The sequence below is a fragment of the Elephas maximus genome, chromosome 4 (assembly GCF_024166365.1).
Source record: "Elephas maximus indicus isolate mEleMax1 chromosome 4, mEleMax1 primary haplotype, whole genome shotgun sequence".
NCBI lineage: Eukaryota > Metazoa > Chordata > Mammalia > Proboscidea > Elephantidae > Elephas > Elephas maximus.
The window spans coordinates 20,535,125-20,554,599 of NC_064822.1; the positions used below are offsets into that span (position 1 = coordinate 20,535,125).

At 38.5% G+C, this 19,475-nt stretch overlaps 1 protein-coding gene across 10 annotated transcripts in view; it reads right to left on the reverse strand.

The window, feature by feature from the left end:
* Positions 1-451: 451 nt before the first annotated feature.
* The window catches only part of ZMYND11 (zinc finger MYND-type containing 11), a 171,096-nt gene continuing 152,072 nt past the window's right edge, over positions 452-19,475 (reverse strand). For 8 of the 10 annotated variants that reach the window (XM_049881675.1, XM_049881679.1, XM_049881670.1 and 5 more), the window contains 7 exons: positions 18,916-18,993; positions 16,295-16,413; positions 12,585-12,792; positions 12,096-12,164; positions 11,060-11,332; positions 10,559-10,744; positions 452-2,885 (listed from right to left, as the gene is read on the reverse strand). In XM_049881675.1, the coding sequence (XP_049737632.1) occupies positions 2,763-2,885; positions 10,559-10,744; positions 11,060-11,332; positions 12,096-12,164; positions 12,585-12,792; positions 16,295-16,413; positions 18,916-18,993 (1,056 nt within the window). In that variant the 3' untranslated portion in view covers positions 452-2,762. The remainder of the gene's footprint in view (positions 2,886-10,558; positions 10,745-11,059; positions 11,333-12,095; positions 12,165-12,584; positions 12,793-16,294; positions 16,414-18,915; positions 18,994-19,475) is intronic. The other 2 variants (XM_049881677.1, XM_049881676.1) reach the window with 1 other exon arrangement.

Genomic DNA, 19,475 nt, shown 5'->3' on the forward strand with positions numbered 1-19,475 from the left:
GTCCAATAAATGGCATAAATATATACATACTTGCACAAGCCACACTTAATTTCTCAGTTCTACAAGAAAATTTCCACAATATAAGCATGTCTACCCTCTAAATCCCTATGTTCCAGTTTCTTCATGTAGTTTGTCAGGCAGGTGTCTCATATTTGCATCTAAGTGAGTATTCACTGCCATACCAACAAGTAAATAAAAAGCAGGCTGAGCCTCAGCTGGTTTCCAGTTAAGACTGTCCTCAGTCCTCAACAGTACAGAAGCCAGGCTGACTTTCCTCTAAGTATATTTAACCTCTGAGTAATCAAAAGATGACAGTGCATCAGTTTTTCTGGCTGATGTGCCATCATCATTGATATGCAGTAATCATTCTCTCATTTTTAAATCATGGTACAGTCTTTCTGAGAACTCATTAAAGTGAATTCAATTTAAATAATGTTTAAGCGAATGAATTTTACTTAGTACATTGATTTTATATAAACGTAAATAGTTACCAATACCCAAAGTACATGATCAACATTTAGCTACAGTTGTAATTAGTCTGGTACAGGGGACCGGGCTAAATTAACAATTTATTAAAGCCGGTTTTTTTTTTTTTAAATACATTTATTAACCAATGTTAACACATTAAATGAATCTATATATTGCTAGTCAGAGCAGCTTACAAAATGCCAGAATGCATCATAGAACTGGACAGCCACAATGAGTAATTACAATGTGCATAGTGGCTAAGCTCAACACCTTAATATAGCTTTATGATTTGCAGAAATTTTTTTAATAATGATTCCTAAAACAATCAATTGTAATTTTACGTAAAACTTTTACAAAACCAGGCCACAATCTCTTTTAATTTTTTTTGTTTGTTTTTAACACACAGTTTTCACGCTGTAGTAACTTGGAAATGTGCAACCGTGTCAACAGAGACAAAAAAGCCAAAGTAACATGAATCTTACTTTCATGCAGCTATCAGTTAAATATTACATACTCTGGAATGATTTTACACCAAAAATATTTCCACAATAACTTGCTCTCATAGGGGTGGATCGAAGTTTTAAAAGTTGAAAAGCAATCAGAGAAGGTTAACTTTTCTTGGTTATAATGTATTATGATTCAGTCAGTACCACAACTCTGTGGCAGCATGAGGAATTACCCAGCAGCAAGGAGGGGCTGATCGTTCCGAGTTACTGCGTAATTTAGGTACATCGTTTGAAATGTCATTACTACAAAGTATTGTGCACCATTTGGCAGTAGCTTGTCAATTAACTTGTGTCACCACCATCTGCAAAAGTATCAGGATTGGATAGATTATTTCACAGAAGACTTAGTTACATTTTTATGTTTAGAGTGACCCTGACAAACCTAGAGAAAACTTTTTTAAAGGTTTTTCTCCTGATTCTTTCACTTCCATTGTGTGTAATTGCTTTAATAAATATCAAAGATCTAAATAAATATTTACAAATTATTTCTCTAACCTCAAAAAATAACTAAATGATAAATGGAAATTTGACTTGGTCTAAGATCAGTCAGCTTTTGAAAAAACTTAAATTGTGAGATTTTTTTTTAAAAAAAGTAATTTAACTTTTCCTGGCTGTATTTTATATATCTATGTATAAAAAAAAATCATTATTCAACTATCGATCCATTCCTATTGGTAATGCTTCTTAATCCAGACATTCCGCAAAATACAGACTTTTTACAAATCACGGCATCTTTAATACAAGAAAAGTAACATGCATTATTCTTCATTCTGTGTACACTGATGGAGTTCATGAATAGGCAGTGCCCCATTACTACAAACATAACGGCTTCTGTGAAACCTAAGTGCTTTCTTTCCTTTCGGTATTAACTTACAGTATACTAGGTGACACCAGATAATAGGCAGTCAGATGATATTTGGGGAGGGGGAGGGAAGCATTAAAGAAATTTGAATGCCTCATCTATAATTTCACGTATGGATAAAGGTAGTTTTTGGCTTTTTATTTTAATTTCTTGTCTATTTTGTTACAAGCACTCATGTTAGGACAAAGGTGAAATGTGCAAACTTTAAAATTTAAATATTCATTTTCTCTAAGATCCAGCTCAGTAAAAGATTACCCCAGTTCCCTGCAATTTTACACTACAAGATCAAAGCTAATAATTTGTTATAAAAGTTATATATTGAAAAGAAATAATGAAAAACACAATTGGGAAATATTTAAGAAAAAATATGCAGGACTAGCACCTGCTGTGTCAACCCTGTTCCCTAATTCAATCATAATACCCACTGGCATACCCAACAGATAATGCCTTTAAACAGTAAATCAAGCTGAACAAAACCAGCTCAACAAGGTTAAGAAATAAATGTTACATCAAGGTAGTATGTTTTGTTTCTGAAACAGTTCCGTAGTTCTTACATTCAGATCTATTTTAAATGCTTCTTTGTTAAACTCAACTGTTGTTTTTCTTTTAAAGATCTGTTGTTTAAAGGTTAAAATCTCTGTAAAACCTAAAAATGTTTTAAAATTTGCTGAAAATGCAACAGATTCTCAATTAACATTTATTTAAAATAATACCCTCCGCTGATGTTACTTTGACCTCCTGAAAAACTCTGGAGGAGCATTAACAAAAGATTTAAACTACTGTGCAAAATTTCTTCACGAAAAGTGTTTAAAGGCTGGTGCAAAATGGGAAGCAAATTCTAAACAATTTTGGCTTCTTGGAAACAAAAACCGCTGTGTCTGGGAATAGTAATCATTGGGCATGATTCTCCAGGAAGAATCCGGCTTTCATCTTTTCCGGCGACAGGTACGTTTGTGTTCCGCATGCCAGTGCTCCTGCTGACACTTGATTGAGCAGTACGATGTGTTCCAGCAACAGTGGTACATGGCTTCCTCTTCACAGTTGTAGCACTGCAGACAGCAAATAGAAGGAAGTTTCATGATTTGGGATTGAACGTCACAGAAAGTGGTTAAAACTGTAGACTTCTGAAGTCATGCTTTTAAAGATATTATTAGGATTGTGACATTTTATGCCTGATTCAACTTAAACTAGAATCCCCGAGAACATTAAAATATGTTTTACATACTGAGCAGAATGAAAAGGAAAAAAATGACAGAAATGACTAAAGCTGAAGCAAGTGTTCAGTATCAGCACATTCTAGCTTACCTGTAACGCCAATTATTTTTCATCTCTATTAGGTCATTCTCCGCGGCACACCAACATTGATAATTTCTTGCTCTTTTTTTGCTCTTGACCTCACATCTCTTTTCAGCCATCGCTCCCATATCTCTGCTCCCCTTCACAAGTTCCTTGAAATAATTGTCTATACTTGCTATTTCTAATTCTCCTCCCACTCTTTCTTAAACTTATGAAGTCTTTCACCCCTTCCATTCCACTGAATATGCTATTATCAAGGTCACTTAACAGCCTCAAATCCAGTGGTCAAGTCCCAGTCTTTATCTTATTTGGAAATGTCTGGGGAGGGGTGCTACTGGCTTCTAGTGGTTAGAACCCAGGGATGCTGGTAAACATCCCACAAGGTACAGGAGAGCCCCCCGCCCTGAAACAAAGAATTTTTCGGTCCAAACATCAATAGTACTGAGATTGAGAAGCCCTAATCTAAACAAAGAATGCACATAATTTGGTCAATTGATTGGGCATGGAAGAAAATGGTGAAAAATTCAAAGCTAAGGTTTTAAGCTAAAGAACAGTGGTATCATTGACACCCAGAAGTGAGGATGAGCAGGTGTGGGCAAAGAAGATGAGTGGCTGAGTATTGGACACTGTCTTGGCCATCTAGTGCTGCTATAACAGAAATACCACAAGTGGATGGCTTTAACAAGGAGAAGTTTATTCTCTCATAGTCCATAGGCTAGAGGTTCGAATTCAGAGTGCCAGTTTCAGGCGAAGGCTTTCTCTCTCTCTCTCAGCTCTGAAGGAAGGTCCTTGTGATGCATCGGCCTTCCCTTGGTCTGGGAGCATCCCAGCGCAGGAACCTCAGGTCCAAGTGACGTCACTCCGTTCCCAGTGCTGCTTTCTTGGTGGTATGAGGTTCCCAACTCTGTCTGCTTCCCTTTCATCTCTTTGAAGATAAAAGGTGGTACAGGCCACACTTGAGGGAAACTCCCTTTACACTGGATCAGGGATGTGACCTGGGTAGAGGTGGTGTCACAACCCCACCCTAATCCTCTTTAACATAAAATTATAATGACAAAATGGAGGACAACCACACAATACGGGGAATCATGGCCCAGCCAAACTTACACACATATTTTTGGGGGGACATAATTCAGTCTGTGATAGACACTAAACACTTGAAATGGGTCAGTAAAGATATTTAAGTTCTATAGATAGACAGATGGATAGATAATGGATTTTATCGTTGATTTAGTTTGCATTTATCCCTTTCTTTGTGTGTATATTTCAAGGATATACTGTTCTTACTCTGTTTCTCTAGATTGTGTCTCAACATCCACTTTTTTGGCATCTGACATTTACATGCTTTCTGTCCTACAATACTGTATGTCTCTTAAATTATTTCTACATATTCTATCACTACTTGAAATAATGTGGTAAGTGGAAAAAGTTTAGGATTTGGAGTCCCAGTTTAGGTACAGTCCTAGCTCCACCAACTAAGTGTTGAATCTCATAAGCCTCAAATTCCTTACCTAAAGAATGGGTATAGCAATAACAATCTCAGCTATTTTACAAATGGTAACCAGTTAACCAGTTGCCATTAAGTCAAAAATTCAACCCATGGTGACCCCGTGCGTGTCAGAGTAAAGCTTCATAGGATTTTCAATGGCTGATTTTTCAAAGGAAGATTGCCATGTCTTTCTGAGGACCTCTGGGTAGACTCAAACCTACAACCTCCTGGTTAGCCTCTGAACACATTAACCGTTTGTACTACCCAGGGACTTCTCATAAATGGTAAAGTGCTGTAAGAAGCAGTTTTAAAACCCCCCCAAAAAACAAACCGTTGCTGTCGAGTCGATTCATAGTGACCATATAGGTCAGAGCAGAACTGCCCCATAGAGTTTCCAGGGAGCGCCTGGTGGATTTGAACTGCTGATCATCTTGGTTAGCAGCTGTAGCTCTTAGCCACTATGCCACCAGGGTTTCTGCTAAAGAAGCAGTATTAGAATTCTTTATTATAGGCTCCACTTCCCATTTCCTGATTGTTTAGTACACTTATGGAGATATCTTTTCATAAATCTATGTCCTTTTCTGCCTTGGGTAGTCAGTGCATGAAGTTAAAATTATTGTAGACATGGTCTTAGGGCATTCTGCTTCTGCGGCTATCTTTATCATACCTTAATTCTCATCTAGTGATACTTCTTTACTCCTCAATTTTCCTCTCAAGTTGTCTTCATATATTTTTCTAAATTACATGCTAAGGTTCCTTTTCTTGCCAAATCTTACATCAGAATTTTTATTTATTTATATCTGGGGAATATGTGTAAGAATGGCTATTAATGATGTTGGATAACAGCGCAAGGAACATGAAGTTGGACCAGGCTGAATTTATTGACTTATGGGCCCACTAAGCACAGATTCTTCAGTGTTTCACCTTGAGAGGTTAGAAAAAGAACTAATAGTTTATTTGGTTGGTTCACTGAAGTATGTATTAAGCAGAGGCCTATACTAAATCAAGTTTAAATGCCAGACCTGCCTTGGTATACTACAGAAGAAGTTAACTGAAGGCTTAGGGAAACTGGTGTATTAGAATGGATTTATCAGGTTGAACCCACAAACCCACCCATGGAGAACCCAGAAGACAAACCTTTTACGACAACAGTGAGGAACAAATTTGTGAAGGTAGTCCCAGCATCCTTGAAGACTGCTGTGATTGCTATTTTATATAAGTCAGATTTGACAGTGGGAACTGCCCTAACTGAATTCAGACACCTAGTTTTATTGGGGCTGATTGGACCCCAGGTGGTAGGGGCCAAGTGGCAGCACTTAATTGACAAAGACAAGGTGGGCATGGTCACCATATCAGCGCACTCAAAGCAGTAATCAGAAAAGTCTGACTCATATGGACTTGTGGCATTGGCTACTTAGTCATGGTGTCTCTAGGAGTGAAAGAGGTGGCAAATCTAAATATTTACTTGATCTGTACAAGCAGGAGAATTCTAGGTCAAGTGAACCACAGTCTAACTTGAATTGTCAGAAAAGAGTTACAGCCCCTCAATCAATACCCAGAATTGAGTCAGTTTACAAAGCTACAATCCTTGAATGAAGGGGAGGCAAGGTCCCCTTGAGGAAGGATCCTACTACACTGCCAAAAATTTATGTTAAGCTTTCTCATAGCCTTCCTCAAAGGGATCTTTGGCTTTTCAGGAGAATGACTGTTCTTTGGAGAAAAGAAAATAATCAGACTTTTCTGATTATTGGATACTAGCTCTGAACTAATTCCAGGAGACCTAAAATGTTACTGTGGCCCACCAGTCAGAGTGGGGGGTGTATGGAGGTCAGGTTATTAATGGGACTTAGGTGATGTCTGCCTCACAGTGGACCCCCAAACCTATCCTGTAGTGGTTTCTCCAGTTCCAGAATGCGTAAGTAGAACAGATATACTCAGCAACTGACAACACCCCCATGCTGGGTCTCTGGCATGTGAAGTAAGGGCTATTATGGTAGCAAAGGCCCAGTGGAAGCCATTAGAGCTGCCCCTACCTGGGAAAATGGTAAACCAAAAGCAATGCCACATTCTTGGAGGGGACTGCAGAGATTACTGCCACCATCAAGGACTTGAGGATGCAGGGGTGGTGATTCCCACCACATCCCCATTCAACTCGCCCATCTGGTCTGTGCAGAAAACAGATGGATCTTGGAGAATGACAGTGGATTATTATAATCTTAACCAGGTGGTGACTCCAATTGCAGCTTCTGTTCCCCATGTGGTTTCATTGCTTGAGCAAATTAATACATTTCATGGTACCTGGCATGCAGCTATTGATCTGGCTAATGCCTTTTTCTTCATACCTGTTTCGAAGGACCACCAGAAGCAGCTTGCCTTCACCTGGCAAGGCCAACAATATACCTTCACTGTCCTAGCTCAGGGGTATATCAATTCTCCAGCTCTATGTCATAATCTAGTCTGCAGGGACCTTGATCGCCTTTCCCTCCCACAAGACATCACATTGGTCCATTACACTGATGACACTATGCTGATTGGACGTAGTAAGGAAGAGTATCAATGACTCTGGACTTACTGGTAAGACATTTGTATTCTAGAAAAAAAAAAATTCTAGAGGATGAGAAATTAACCTGAAAAAAACTCAGGCACCTACCACTTCAGGGAAATTTCTAAGGGTCTAGTGGTGTGGGGCATGTCAAGATATTCCTGCTAAACAAAGGTAAATTGTTGCATCTGGCCTCTCCTACACTAAAAAAAGAGGCACCATGCCTACTGGGCCCCTCTGGATTTTGAAGGCAATATATCCCTCATTTGGGTGTGATATTCCGGCCTATTTGTCAGGTCACTCAAAAGACTGCTAGATTTCAATGGGTCCCAGAACAAGGGAAAGCTCTGCAACAGGTTGTTTACTGTGCAAGTGGCTCAGCCCCTTGGGCCACATGATCCAGCTGATCCAGTGGTGCTCAAAGGTCCGTGGCAGATAGAGATGTTGTTTGGAGTCTTTGGCAGGCCCTATTGGTCAATCACAGGGCAGACCTTTAGGATTTTGGAACAAAGCACTGCCATCCTCTGCAGATAACTAGTCTCATTTTAAGAAACAGCTTTTGGCTAGTTACTGGGCCTTAGTAGAGACTGAACGCTTAACCATTGGCAACCAAGTCATCATGCAGCCTGAGCTGCCCATCATGAACTGGGTGTTGTCTGACCCACAGAGTCATAAAGTCAGATGTGTGTAGCAGCACTTCATCATTAAATGAAGCAGTATATATGAGATTGGGCCTGAGCAATACCTGAAGGCACAAGTAAGTTACATGAATAACTGGCTCAAATGCCCAGGGTCTCCACTTCTGTCACATTACCTTCTCTCTCCCAGTCTGCACCTATGGCCTCATGGGGAGTTCCTTATGATCATTTCACTGAGGAAGAGAAAACTCACGCCTGGGGTACAGATCGTTCTGTGTGATATGGAGGCACTGCTTGAAAGTGGACAGTGGCAGTAATGCGGCCCTTTCTGGGACCTCCCTGAAGGACAGTGGTGAAGGGCAGGACTTTGAGCACTGCACCTGGTTGTTCACTTTGGAAAGAAATCCCCAGGTGTGTGATCGTATACTGATTCTTGGAGTGTGGCCAGTGGTTTGGCTGGATGGGCAGGGACTTAGAAGGAACATGACTGGAAAATTGGTGATAAGGATTTATGCGGCTATGTGGATAGACCTCTCTGAATGAGCCAAAGAAGTGACCTCGTTAGATGGGCGTTTTAACAATTAAGTGGATAGGATGATGCGTTCTGTGGGTACCAGTCAGCCTGTTTCCCCAGCTGCTCCTCTCATTGCCCAATAGGCTCATGAACAAAGTGGCCATGGTGGCAGGGGTGGAGGTTATGTATAGGCTCAGCAACATGGACTTCCACTCACCAGGGCCGACGTGGCTACAGCCACTGCTGAGTGCCCAATCTGCCAGCAACAGAGACCAACGCTGAGTTCTCGATATGGCACCATCCCTTGAGGTGATCAGCCAGCAACCCGGTGGCAAGTTGATTACATTGGACTGCTTCCATCATGGAATGGGAAGCCTTTTGCCCTTAACTGGAATAGACATTTACTCTGGATATGGATTTGCCTTCCCTTCATGTAATGCTTCTTCCAAAACTACTATCCATGGACTTACAGAATGCCTTCTCCACCATCATGGTATCCCACACAGCATTGCCTTGGATCAAGGAACTCACTTCACAGCAAATGAAGTGCGACAGTAGGCCCATGTTCGTGGAATTCAATGGTCTTACCATGTTCCCCATCATGCTCAAGCAGCTGGCTTGACCGAACGGTGGAACGGCCTCCTAAAGACACAGTTACAGTGCCAGCTAGGCGGGAATAGCTTGCAAGGTTGGGGCAGTGTTCTCTAGGAGGCTATATATGCTCTAAACCAGCGTCCAATATATGGTGCTGTTTTTCCCATAGCCGGATTCATAGGTCCAGGAATCAAGGGGGTGGAAATGGGAGTAGCACCACTCACTATTGCCCCTAATGACCCACTCACAAGATTTTTGCTTCCTGTCCCCCTGACCTTATGCTCTGCAGGTCTAGACATCTTAGTTCCAAAGGGAGGAATGCTCCCACCTGGAGACACATCACTGATTCCACTGACCTGGAAGCTAAGAATGCCACCTGGCCACTTTGGACTCCTTATGCCTCTGGATCAACAGACAAAGAGGGGAGTTCCCATACTGGCTGGTGTGATTGATCCTGATCAAGGGGAAATCAGACTGATGTTACATAATGGAGGTAAAAAAGAGTATGTCAGGAATGCAGGAGATCACTTAGGGCGTCTCTTGGTACTACCATGCCCTGTGATTAAAGTCAATGGAAAACTATAGCAACCCAAATCTGACATGGCCACTAATGGGCCAGACCCTTCAGGAATGAAGGTTTGGGTCACATCGCCAAAGTACCACAACCAGCTAAGGGTAAAGGGAATACGGAATGGGTGGTAGAAGAAGGCAGTTCTAAATACCAGCTATGACCACGTGACTAGTTGCAGAAACAAGTACTGTAATTGTTATGAGTATTTCTTCCTTGTTTTGTTATACTACGTGTATGTGTGCACACACACACACACACACACACACACACACAGCAATTATTTTTGTTTTTTTCCCTCCCTTATCCCATTACTTATTATAAAACATAAGATGCAAACAGGGCTAGTGCGTTTTTGGTTGTACATGTGTTAGTTGTTTCACATTAGGCTCAAGTATGACTTTATCTATTACAGATTATGTATGGTTTCAGGGAATGTGTACAGGTGCCAAGGTGACATGGGGAGGACTGTGATGGTTAATGCATATGTCATAGCTAGGCCATGATTCTTAGTATTATGTAATTATTCTCCATTTTGTGATCTGATCTAAAGGGAGTTTCCTCGTGGGTGTGGCCTGCATCCAGTATATATTGATGTTCTGGCAAAGCTCAATCGCTGTGGATCCTGCATCCGACTTGTCATCCTCTGACCTCCGGTTCTTGGGATGTGAGCCTTCCACCTGATCTGCCAATTTTGGGTTTGTCAACCCCTTCAACCACATGAATCAGGAAAAGCCTCCAGCCTGATTCCTGACTCACAAATTTGGGACTTGCCAGCATCCACAACTGCATGAGCCATTTCCTTGAAATAATTCTCTGTATATATTTATATATATTTATAGGTATATGCTTCACTGGTTTTAATCCTCTGGAGAACTCAGCCTAAGACACTCAGTAATATGGGACCTGAGGTCAGATATTATAGGATTTGTAATGAAAAATCTTCAAGTTGTAAATTTCACATTTCATCTTATTTCAGGAATAATTTTAGCATATGCTACATATCCCTTTCTGAATTGATTTTAATTATACCTGTGGTACATTTGCAGAAATCAGTTGATAAAAAAATACTGATATTTACCCACTGTTTTTTCTTGGTCTGAGAAATTAGTTGTTTGTGCTGTGTTGCTAGCTTCTTAATTTCTTCTACAAATTCTTCTTTACACTTTTCCTTTACTTGCTTACATTTTCTGTCCATCTCACCCTGCATATTGGCTACAGCTTTATTTACAGCTTGTCTTTTTTCTTCTTCCATTTCAGAACGCAACTGAAATTAAAAAAGTTAAACCACAATATGTCATCTCAATCACTTAAATAAAACCACTTTAATACATATTTTCTTCTCAAATGATGTAACTATTTCATTAAGATGTGTAAAAAAATTTAGATAAGAAAAATTATCCTTATTAATTGAAATAGTATAAAAGATATAGGTTTAATTAAATTCCTAGTTGTAAAAAGCTGCTATCTGGTTAATGCATAAATAAGAGACCCTAATAAATCACTACGGGAAATGCTGTTCATTCATTCTGCCCAGGTTTCAGAAAGCAACATGCTTTATGTACCAGGTGGGATGCTTTACCTTTTCTAGAGCTTCTCGCACAACTCTTTCAGTTTCTCGCTTGTGATCAGATTTCATTCGGTCTTTAAAGTCATTGAAAATTTTGGTGTATTTGTCATGGCACATGCTTTGACACACTCCATCATTAGTGGTCTGAGTGCTTCGATGCAGCATTCTTGGAGAAGAGGCACTTAACTTCTTGGTCTGAGTTGAAACTGAAACTTTTTCGATTTGCTGAGGCATTGTGGGAATTTCCTGGCTAGAACTTACTGCTTCAGTTTCAGGCTCTGGTTCCTACAGAGTAAGAAAAGTGCTTAGACCTAAAACAAAGCAATATAATTTACCAGTACAAGGACAAGCTCCATTAGGGTGACAATATATGACATATACACATAGCCATGTGATACGCTGCTGTGGAAAACATGGAATTAACAGTTATAATAATTCCAAACAGGAATTTACAATTTCATTACATATTATTATTATTTTTTTTGCTTTTAAAATACACCAAAAAATTTATCATACAGAATATAAAATCATTATAAACAACTTATAATTCACTTTTGTGGACTAGATTCATTAATAAATCTCCTAAGATCCTATACCACTTCTCACTGAATATGTGTTTGGACTATGCCCGTGGTTTTAAAACATGCATGAATCATATCATTAAGTATGGCCAGGCTTAGCCATAGTTTCCACCAGTTTTTAAATGTTGATTTAGTGATTAGGTCCTTTATTTTTAATAATGCTGTGGAAGAAAATAGGGTTCCCAAGAAATGTAGCACTGTAAAGCAAAGTGCCCATCCCATTTAGCCAAACTTTGGTTGGTAGTTGTTAAATTAAGATGGAGATTTTCAGCATGTGTTTGTTATCCTAGAGATAGTAGATAATGACAGGAAAGCCCAGGAAACTGGCTTCAGACTTGACTGATATTATTTGAATGATGGCAACTGCATTTCACAAGTATCCACCAGGTGTGACTGTCTTGACCATGACTTTAAAAATATTTCCTGTTTCAATTGCCACTTGGACACTCAAGGTCAGGGCAACTTACTTCTTTTTTGGGTTCCACACTCTGATTACGTCGTCCTTTCTTTGCTCTTGGTTCCTGAGTGACCTTCAGCTGTGGGCATTATAAAAGTAATAGCATATTATTCCAGATATTAAGAAATACTTCTCTGCTGAAAAGACTAGTAATGGACCCACAGGTGAGGAGTAAGGAAATTTGCTCACTTTTTCCATTAGCTCTTTCAAACCACTTAGTTGACCACTTACTTAATTACCTATCCTGGCAACTGATGGCTTTATGAAATGAGCAGCGTACTTAGGCTCTTCTCACTGGTAGGGTCAGGCTCAAGGCTGCTGATGGTTTTATATTTATGTATTTGAATTGGGCTTGATTTAGCACAGCACTTTACAAATGTTTATATGAAAGGGAAGGAAAAATGTCAGAATCTGTTCATTACAGTGAGGAGTGTACACTAAACAATTTTCACATTTAAAAACAATAATTAATAAATAGTTTTATTGAGACACAACTTACCTGCTCATTACTGGTAGAAGAGATACTGGATTCTGCCTCTTCCTCACCTCGGTCTTCGTTCTTAGACTTCCAAAATCTTCCTTCACGAAGGAAACGTTGATGCAATTCAAGTTCATCACATGCTTTTTTCCAGCCCATACTGCGCTTCACATGCAACCGATGAATGTTGACTGTGATATCTTGTATGTTTTCAGAAGGAATCCAGGCCCTGTGAAAAATGTTTAAAGGTATAGTTAGAAATTTCCAAATTGGTAGGAAAAGGTGTACAAATAAGGGTACTGAGTAGACTGTACCTAGTGTAAAGTACTGTTTGTGGCAATTCTAATCTGATCTGTTAATTATGCCTTGAAAAAACAAACTCTTACCAAGCAGAAAATAGTTAAGGCATTTATTTTTTGCAACCATCAAAGCAAAGTTCTCAGAATTGAAGTGACTCACAAATACCTGTTAACTGTTCATTATTTTCTTTAATCTGCTTAGCTGCTCATAGTTCATATTTACATTCTTCATAAGTCCTTTTTAAAAATACTATTTACCAATTTGGTAAATTAGTAGGCCCATCTATCTATCTGCAAATTAGCACTACAGAATCATTTGAAAATGCCCAGTAATTTTCATGAGATACATACATTTATCTATATAAAATGAGGGTAACTATAAAATATTACCCAGTGACTTTTATTTATAACGCGCCCCTATTCATTATTAGATAAACCATGATTAATGAATAGAGAAGTGTTTGGATTTAACTTAGTATCAGTCTAGCATGTTGTATCAATTCAACATTGTATTTCTGTATACCACTGGAAGGCACTACAGAGAATATAAAGGTGAATTAGAATCTATTTGATCATGAGTTCTACTGCCACATTTTACAGCTGAAGGAGATGTTGCCCACATGGATTAAGGTAAACTATTAATTAGTGGCTGGAATCTAGTTAGGGCTTAGGTCTCCTAATTCCTAGAAGACTTCTATATACATTACCTCTGCCTTTAAGGAATTTATGATTTTCTCAAAAAGAACTAAGAAAATAATTATAATGCAATGCAGCATGCAGTAGAGGTGATTCTAGGGTGCTGTAAAGAGGAAGGGGTTTTCATTTGATTGTGGGTGGTTAGATGGCTTCATTTGGGCCTGGTCTTGAAAGATGAGGAAGATCTAGACGGGACCATATAAGGGGAGAAATTCCAGGCAAAGGGAATGTCACAAACGAGATAGAAACTGTAGGGACGACCGAGCAACAGCTAATAAGACATCTTCTAGAGCATCAGGTACAAGTTGAGTTACAGCACTATAAAATGTATCAATTTAGAGATGGACAGTTTCTGCATAGAGACTAAATCGTTTCAGTAAAATTTTCCAGAAAACAGGAAGCTTAGGAAAATAATTTTCCAGTTACATTTAGGAAAGTAACTCTGGAAATGTAATTTTATATTTTAATTCTATCTTAAGGTGACAAACTAAGGAATCAAGCAGATTAGCTCAAATATTCTTTTAAATATTTTCTGCTAGTATACTGAATAACATAAAACACTAACTCATATTATTAATAAAATATCACTCATGGTTACAGATACTATAAAGCTGTTTGGAAATTGATGAAAAAAAATTTTTTAAGCATAAATTCCGGATTATCAGATTGTTTTTTCCTATCTGTATGGATTTAAGAAATAACTGAATTCATGGTTTTCTAAGTTAACTGTGTTTTAGTTAATGAAACAAACTAAACTGAATCAAACCTTTCCCCTGTTCTTTGCATATCTGCATTACAATTGCTAACAAGTTACTGAGTATTCACTGTTTCAAGGATTGTGTTTAGGTCTTTATATGTAATTTTTTTTTTTAACCTTAAGAAAATCCTTATGAGGTAGGTACTATTGAGACCCTTATTTTAACAGGTGAGGAAACTAAGGCTCAGAGAGATTAAATACCCCACCCAAGATTAGAGAAGCAGCAGTAGATGTTTAAGCCAGGACATATACTTGGTTAATCTACCAACTCTACCTACTGCTTCCCCTCTCCATTTAGAGATGAAGTGTCTACATGGAGACTACTCCTAATCCACCTGTTAATCCACCGGTTGCCACACTGCCTGGCTTGATGAGAAATTAAAATCAAATGAATATGATGCATTAAGCATGTAATATTCAAAGCTAATAACTTGATAATCATATAATTAAAATATTATTTCATATTAGATTATTTTATCATGACATTATTTAATGTTTCTTGACATGATAGGAATCTCAGCTAAATGTGTACCTATCTACGAAAGAACAGAACTACTTTTTTGGAATTTCATAGTATTCCTAGGTTTCATGTAACTAAACTTCTATTTGAATTAAGTGAAGATTAAGTAAAAATTTGTTATTTTGTTATGGAGTGGAATAAAGTCTCTCAATTTGCAGCTTCTCTTACAGTAATGATATCTGCATAAGACTTTACCATTTGGACATGGTAGAAGACATGGACTGTTAACAGTGATTATTTTATTTTTCTATTTTATTTATTTTGTTGTTGAGAATACACATCAGTTCAACAGTTTCTATGCATACAATTCAGTGACAATGGTGACTATTTTTTTGTTAATTTAAATCCTTGCAAGGTATGACTTTTAGATCAAGTAGGTTTTTTTTGTTTTTTTTTTTTTGCCATTTTTCCCCCTATTGAAAGATTTCGTGGTGGCATTCATGTTAACTGTGTTACATGAACCAAATAAACCACATGTGGATTCTAATATGGCTTGATGAGACTCAGCAACTTCTAACAGTACACAAAACATGAATTCACATTTTTAAAATCATTTCTATTAGTGACATTATTTAGGACAACACTTTAGACTTTCTGATCTTCAATGTTCAATAAAGGTTAAGGTCTTCACATCAGAATGGAGGTAGTTGGAATTTTGTAGTTGTATAGTTTTTTTTTTTTTATTTATAGCATTCCTTATAAGAGATACCTAACTACGTAAAATATAATAGAAAGGTTTTTACTCTTGGGGGACATACATTCTTATTTCATGAAAATGTAAATATGTTTTTTTTTTTTTATTTATAGCATTCCTTATAAGAGATACCTAACTACGTAAAATATAATAGAAAGGTTTTTACTCTTGGGGGACATACATTGTTATTTCATGAAAATGTAAATATGTAAGTCGCACTGTATACATCTCCCCAGCAACAGAAAATTTTACATCTAAATTAGAAAAAATGCCTTGTGGTTGTACACATATAATTCTTATGCACACTTAAGGTATTTATATACATTCTTAGACCACAAGGTTGACACTCTCTTCTACTCCCTAACCAATAATTTTTGTCTGTGGCTCTAACAGGGCCTTAAATTACCTGTAATATTATTACAACCTTACGAAAAGGACACATTCTGAGAACGCTTCTACCTCACTGCCACTATGAATTCACTCTCAGTACAAACACATTTCTGAGGTTCGACAACTGTCAGTTATTGAAAATGTCCTCAGTTTAGTAAATGTCTGAAAAATATCTAGAAATACAGTTTATAGAAATCATTGTTAGCTGCATAATTTAAGTTTTGTGCTGACTTTGTTTCTTCAACTTAAAACAAATTTCAGAATTTCTGATGGAGAAATCATCAGGACATTGATAAAGGTGTGATTTACCCCTCTCTTAAAGACTTCTTGAGAAGCAGTGCTGTGATTTCTTTGCACATGGGATTCATGAATTACCTCTGGTGGTGGTGACCAAAGAAGCGAACGTCAACTTGATTGTCCTCTTTCTGCATGACTTTGGCTGGCCAAAACCCAAAACCTTTCATTTTAGCCCAAACCAGCTCATGGTTAGGTATCTGGAAACAAAATGTTTTACCTTGTTATATTACTTTTAAAGTATTAAATGCAAATACACCATTAATATTGCACTACTCAGTTAAATATAATCTATTATTTTGAAAATAATTCTTTTCTAACTCCTAAACAAACTGAACTTTTTTTTTCTGGGGTTGGTTGATTTTGTTTTCAGGAAAAACACTAAAAATTCAAATCTGGATAAAAGTAGCAATGTGAACCTTTATTTCTCAGAGGAGACAGGAAAAATATTATCTCTCTATATAGCTTATTGTACTTTGGAATAAGGCAGACCCTGAAGCCAAGGGCCATGTTAAATAATAGTGGCAAACAGAACTCCCCAATTTGTTTCATAAACTATATAGTCCAGGGACTAGCAGATTAGCACCACCTGAACAAAATTAGCTTGTTAGAAATGGGAGAATTCTAGGCCCTAGACCAGACCTGAGTCCTGGAGTGGTGCAAATGGTTAGTATGCACAGCTGCTAACCAAAAAGGTTAGAGGTTAAGTCTACCCAGAGGTGCCTCAGAAGAAGGGCCTGGTGATCTGCTTCTGAAAAATCAGCCATTGAAAATCCTGTGAAGCACAGTTCTACTCTTGACATACATGGGGTCACCATGAGTCAGAATCCACTCAATGGCAAATGGAGTCCAGATCTACTAAATCAGAAATCTGCATTTTAACAAGCATAGTAAGTTTTCAGAAGCACTGTTCTGAGAGTGGTTTCCTTCAGGTAGCCTCTGAGGCCCAAGTTTTCAGAAGCACTGTTCTGAGACTGGTTTCCTTCAGGTAGCCTCTGAGGCCTAAGTTTTCAGAAGCACTGTTCTGAGACTGGTTTCTCTCAGGTAGCCTCTGAGGCCTAAGTTTTCAGAAGCACTGTTCTAGACTGGTTTCCTTCAGGTAGCCTCTGAGGCCTAAGTTTTCAGAAGCACTGTTCTGAGAGTGGTTTCCTTCAGGTAGCCTCTGAGGCCTAAGTTTTCAGAAGCACTGTTCTAAGACTGGTTTCTCTCAGGTAGCCTCTGAGGCCTAAGTTTTCAGAAGCACTGTTCTAGACTGGTTTCCTTCAGGTAGCCTCTGAGGCCTAAGTTTTCAGAAGCACTGTTCTGAGAGTGGTTTCCTTCAGGTAGCCTCTGAGGCCTAAGTTTTCAGAAGCACTGTTCTGAGAGTGGTTTCCTTCAGGTAGCCTCTGAGGCCTAAGTTTTCAGAAGCACTGTTCTGAGAGTGGTTTCCTTCAGGTAGCCTCTGAGGCCTAAATTTTCAGAAGCACTGTTCTGAGAGTGGTTTCCTTCAGGTAGCCCCTGAGGCCTAAGTTTTCAGAAGCACTGTTCTGAGAGTGGTTTCCTTCAGGTAGCCTCTGAGGCCTAAGTTTTCAGAAGCACTGTTCTGAGAGTGGTTTCCTTCAGGTAGCCTCTGAGGCCTAAGTTTTCAGAAGCACTGTTCTGAGAGTGGTTTCCTTCAGGTAGCCTCTGAGGCCTAAGTTTTCAGAAGCACTGTTCTGAGAGTGGTTTCCTTCAGGTAGCCTCTGAGGCCTAAGTTTTCAGAAGCACTGTTCTGAGAGTGGTTTCCTTCAGGTAGCCTCTGAGGCCTAAGTTTTCAGAAGCACTGTTCTGAGAGTGGTTTCCTTCAGGTAGCCTCTGAGGCCTAAGTTTTCAGAAGCACTGTTCTGAGAGTGGTTTCCTTCAGGTAGCCTCTGAGGCCTAAGTTTTCAGAAGCACTGTTCTGAGAGTGGTTTCCTTCAGGTAGCCTCTGAGGCCTAAGTTTTCAGAAGCACTGTTCTGAGAGTGGTTTCCTTCAGGTAGCCTCTGAGGCTTAAGTTTTCAGAAGCACTGTTCTGAGACTGGTTTCTCTCAGGTAGCCTCTGAGGCCTAGTGTCATTTGGGACTGAAGATCTGGAAGACTCACGTGCTTCTTTTCAGCACTCTTCTGGAAATTGTCATCTCAGGGGAAATTTTAGGGCTGGAGCCCCATCATTGCTGTGGGTATAGACAAAGCCTTAGACTTCTTGTGAAAGAATGAGAGAAAAAGCCAAAATTCACTTTATTCTTTATTATAAAACCCAAAGCTTATTCTTATTTAAGGTCCTCATTTTAAAACCAGAAATGGTTGACAATTCCATTATTTTTCCAATGTTTCAGCTGTTTATATGCATTAAAACAATATATATTATGATAAGAGCCTTTAGGTGGCACAAATGGTTAAGCTCTTGGCTACCAGCTGGAAGGCTGGCAGTTCAAACCCACCCAGAAGTGCCTTGGAAGACAGGCCTGGTAATCTGCTTCTGAGAGGTCACAGCTTTGAAAACCTTATGGAGCAAATCTACTCTGTATACATGGGATCACCGTGAGTCAGAGCTGACAGCAATGAACAATAGCAACAACAATACTCTGATATAAAGAAATCTATTTAGGGAGGACTGTAACTTTAAACAAATTGGAAATAAACTTCCTTAGAGTAGTATGTTACACACTTAAGAAAAAACAGAAATTAACAAAATTTCACATACACAAGGATAGCAGAACCAATTGTCAGGACGAGCATTAGACAAATAGAAGCAATTCTTGCAAAGCTGTAGTTCATCCAACTGAAAAAGAAATACAACTATTTTAGCCTATATAAAACATACATGTAATTAAGCTATATTACATATGCTTATGTAAATTAACATTTTTATTAATATACAGCCTTGAATTTTATTCCTTATATAATCTTTTTTGCTCACATAACCTTAAATTTTTAATTTTTCAATGGATAATGCTAGAAGAACCTGTCACTTTCCTATTAAAACTATTTCTACAGCCTCAGTTTACACTTAAAATATAATACAGATTCCTTACAAGGCCTGGTGTGGTCTAATCCTTGCCTTACTTTCCAGCCTCATTTGGTACCTTCTCCTTGTTTAGCTCTCAGCTTATGTACGTTAGTTCCTCAAAAAGGCAATCCTGATAAACCTATATAAAACATCCACTACCAACAGCAGCAATTGTTATGTTGCCTCATTCCCCATTTTAGTCCCTTGCTTATTTTCTTTCATGACCTTTTTACAACTGGTGAAGAAAGGAATTT